The sequence below is a fragment of the Octopus bimaculoides genome, chromosome 8, assembly GCF_001194135.2.
Source record: "Octopus bimaculoides isolate UCB-OBI-ISO-001 chromosome 8, ASM119413v2, whole genome shotgun sequence".
Classification (NCBI taxonomy): Eukaryota; Metazoa; Mollusca; class Cephalopoda; order Octopoda; family Octopodidae; genus Octopus; species Octopus bimaculoides.
Genome location: NC_068988.1, coordinates 92,949,691 through 92,953,492, shown reverse-complemented (window position 1 = coordinate 92,953,492; position 3,802 = coordinate 92,949,691). Strand labels below are relative to the sequence as shown.

Below are 3,802 nucleotides of genomic sequence, written 5' to 3'. Positions count from 1 at the left end.
ATATATATATATATATATATATAAATTTTGTACGACTCTATTATTCTTTGTATTCTTCCATTCTATCCTTCTTTCTATCAGCCCTTTCACACTTCGTTCATTCCACTCTTCGCTCTTTCGTTCCCCCTCTCTCACATTTCCTGACCTTCTCTTCATGCTCACTTTCCTTCCTCTTTCATTTCAGTGTCTCTTTCAATTTTTTCTCGCCCCACCTTAATTCTTCTATCCCTCTGTCTCTACTGCTCTCTCTTCTCTCACCACGTGACCGGTGTTCGGCCAAGCCTGACTTTTCTTTCTTGGTTCGACTACCATCCGTGCAATATCTATATTCCTCCCTGTGCCTGCATAATCTCATGTTCTTGCCGTGAGGCTTTACTTCCACACACGCTATTTAATTTAATTCATCCTTAGTCGAAAGACACCTGTTATGTCCTGTTAATTGCATTTGTATTTGTGGAACATTTTTCGTTTTTTCCCCGTCCTTGTTTTCGTATACATTCGCTGCTTTCTTCCAAAGAATCTAATGCTCTTAGCTTAGTTTTTCCTTGGGGATGGCTAGATTGGAGCAATCTCGAGTATAACCAGCCGAGATTGCAAAGATAATCTGGGACTCGACTGAGGATAGGAAACTCCGAATGACCTGTCCTTGTTTTCCTTGTATCGTCTGTCTGGATGTTTTGTTGTCCCTTTTTTGTATCACCTAACTGTCTGGATGTTTTGTGTTCTTGTCCTATTTTTGTATTATATATATCCACTAATCCCTTACAGTATTAATTCCCTTCTCTCAAAATCGCTGACCTTGTGCATAAAACAGAAGCAATAATTAAAGTAATCATTTATATAAAGGATGAATTTCTCGTGGTTGTTTGGTTTCTGTCCTCTGTTTCTGTCATCAAACCATTTTGTTACTTAAAAAACATTAAAAAAAACAGAATAATAAATAATACATACTAATTATTGAAAAAGAATTCTGCTTGTCCCTGAAATGTCCATTGGCCTGAAAAAATAACTTTATCTTCCTGGAACCACGATGAAAGATTCGACCCCGTTCCATTGAAAGATAAACGTCGAACAACACCGGAATTGTCTCTCAGACTTAATCTCACCTGCAAGTAGAAAGGAAAAGAGGATTGGGAAATAATCTGAGATGAAGGGTACGGGAGAGAGAGAAAGAAAGAGAGAGAGAGAGAGAGAGAGTTGGAGGGAGAGAGGACGCAAAGAGAAGACACAGATAAAGAGTGAGAGGGAGGATACAGTTTAAGAGAGAGTGTGAGTGAGTGTGGATATATATAAAGAGAAAGAGAGTGAGGGCAGAGGAGAAAGTGCGAGAAGAGATAGAGAGGGAGAAAAAGGCGAAGAAGGAAAATGGTAGAGAGAGGAACTGTTCAACATGACTCCACAAATCAACGATGCTCGAGCAATATCCGAGTGCGTGAAGGACAGTTTCGTTGCTCTGCTCGCATCTCGGACAGGCATGGCTTATGGCATTACCATACCTGAAGAGTTCATCTCGAACCAGCAATGCCAGTCTAGTACCACTTACCACTGCCTTAACAGATATCTTTGTATAGTATCCATAGACCCTGGTCCGAAAGTCCTCTGGAACAGAGCAGCCAGTGGATTTCTCATCGACGACTAGAGGTTCTCTGATGACGATATCGCTCTTACACCTCACTAACCCTCTATGGAATGCGACGAAAGAACATCCACCGACTGCGTTGCTCTACTGGCAGAGAGATGCAAGCATCTGAGGGACTCTCCAGGTATCGGGCGCCCAGCCTCGGTTAACGCTTCGTCTAGTACTGCAGCACTGACAGGGAGACTAGCAGCAGAAAAGTGCGTCTAACAAACGGCAACTATACCTGCTCCCCGCCACAGAAACACTGGAGATGTCGTAGAAGGCTGAACAGTTAGCACACCATTTTCGCCATTCGCAAAGCAGGGCAAAACACAACAGTATGAGGGTAGTAAATGATAGACGCGATGAGAGCGTTTTCCACCCACACCACACGCTGGGCAAGTAGATATAGTGTTGAAACACCCCGCCCTTCGGTCTGATGTGGAGAAGGATATCCTTTGTGCTTCTATTCTGAAGGCATGGCTTATGATGTAAGTCATGTCCAGCTCCACCGATTTCTTTTCTGAGTGTAGGAAAATGATCCGTATTCAGAGATCAAGACCTTTCCGAAACAACGCAACTACTCCATCATCCATTGCCGGAAGTTTTAGAGATGCATACAGTTCGTAGTCACCGAAGATGGGTACAAATGCTCGTGCCTCGGAAATTCTGGGAACGCCGATAGCCACCGCATCGATGTCTAGTGATTTGAGATCATTGAGCAGGCGTCTCTACATCCAAGACGACCCCAGACTAATGCATTCACATCACCTATTATGAGTATGAACATTTTTGTGAAGGGATAGATTTTCCATCCTTCCAGCTAGATCTGGGTATCTCTGCAAGCATGTCTTTGTAGAATTTTCATTGATAGCTCTCGAAATTTCCCATTCCCTTGGGATATTTTGTTTTTAGTTTGTTGTAGATTTCTTGCGCTGTTTTTATGATGCTTATATGAGTTGGAGTGTTATGTGGATTTGTGATGTATTCATTGTGAGTATTGAGGAATATGCTTCGTTATTCTTTCTGTGTATGGTCGTATATTTGACGATACCTTTTGATTGCAAGGTCTGTGGATGCTGTTCATGTTGTTGGTTTCCATTGTGATGTGTTCTCGTTTGTCGATGTGTTTTTAATACTGGTGGTGTTTCTAGTGTTGAAAATGTTTGTAGTTGTGTTGATGTTAGTGTTGTTGATGTGCCTGGTGTGATGGTCTGTCTGTTTCTGTGTCTTGTCCTCTAATCTCTTCGTGTTTTGTCTGCTGCTGCATTTTCAATTGTCCATTTTTTAAAATCTCTTTTCCTTTACAAGTATCCATTCTGGCGTCACTCCCAAACTGAGACGAGTTTTCAATGTCGGAGAAATCTGTGGCAGGTGTAATGGGTATTTTGCGCATTCTTGTATTTCTGTGTCGGGAGTTTGACTGAGTGAAGTCTCTTGGGGTTGTGGTGCTGTACGTCACATTTTTCTTTTCCTTGGAAATGGCATTGCTGTCTGCTACTGATATTGTCGACTGTTTATCTCGTTCTTTTAGTGCGTCCTTTGTTGATTTGTTTATATTGCTGCTCTTCGGATAGCCGCTGTTGATGCTGATGCTGCATCTCTTGTTGCTCATGCTGCTGTTATGGTGAAGTTGATGAAAGCAGAGGCTGGAGGATTCCTCATTTTCTCATTTTGTATGTGTGCACCTGACAGAAAGCTTTTAGATGGTTTGCATCTCCACACGTATGGCTTCTCGTCAATCTGACCTCAACTGCTACGGAAAGGTGCATTCCATTTACTGCAGAAAAAGATGCGTTCAGCTGGTGTAGTAGGATTCTACTACAGCACTAAAATTCCTTTTATTAATATGTGTTTTTCTTTGCAATTAAAAGTAAACTGTCCCCTTTTTTTTGTACTTAAAATATCTGTGTTGTCCCAACTTTGAAGCCCTAAATTTCCTTTCCATAGATTTAAGTATGAGACAGTTCTCTCATAAAATCTTTCAAACCCTCTCTTCACTCTTTCAATGCTTTCACCATTTTCTTCAAGTTTTCGCGGTAAGGCCTTTGTATTTTGAAGCACAATTTCACATTTTTCCTTCCATATTTCTAACCAGATATTCTCAACGAGAATACGAGAATACGCTCTCTTTCTCTCTCTCTCTCTCTCTCTCTCTCTCTCTCTCTCTCTCTCTCTCTCTCT

At 41.6% G+C, this 3,802-nt stretch overlaps 1 protein-coding gene across 1 annotated transcript in view; it reads right to left on the bottom strand.

The window, feature by feature from the left end:
• Positions 1 to 3,802, bottom strand: part of LOC106874588 (uncharacterized) — a 19,083-nt gene that overhangs the window by 8,732 nt on the left and 6,549 nt on the right. The window contains exon 4 of the mRNA XM_014922377.2: positions 952 to 1,106. Within this exon, the coding sequence (XP_014777863.2) occupies positions 952 to 1,106 (155 nt within the window). The remainder of the gene's footprint in view (positions 1 to 951; positions 1,107 to 3,802) is intronic.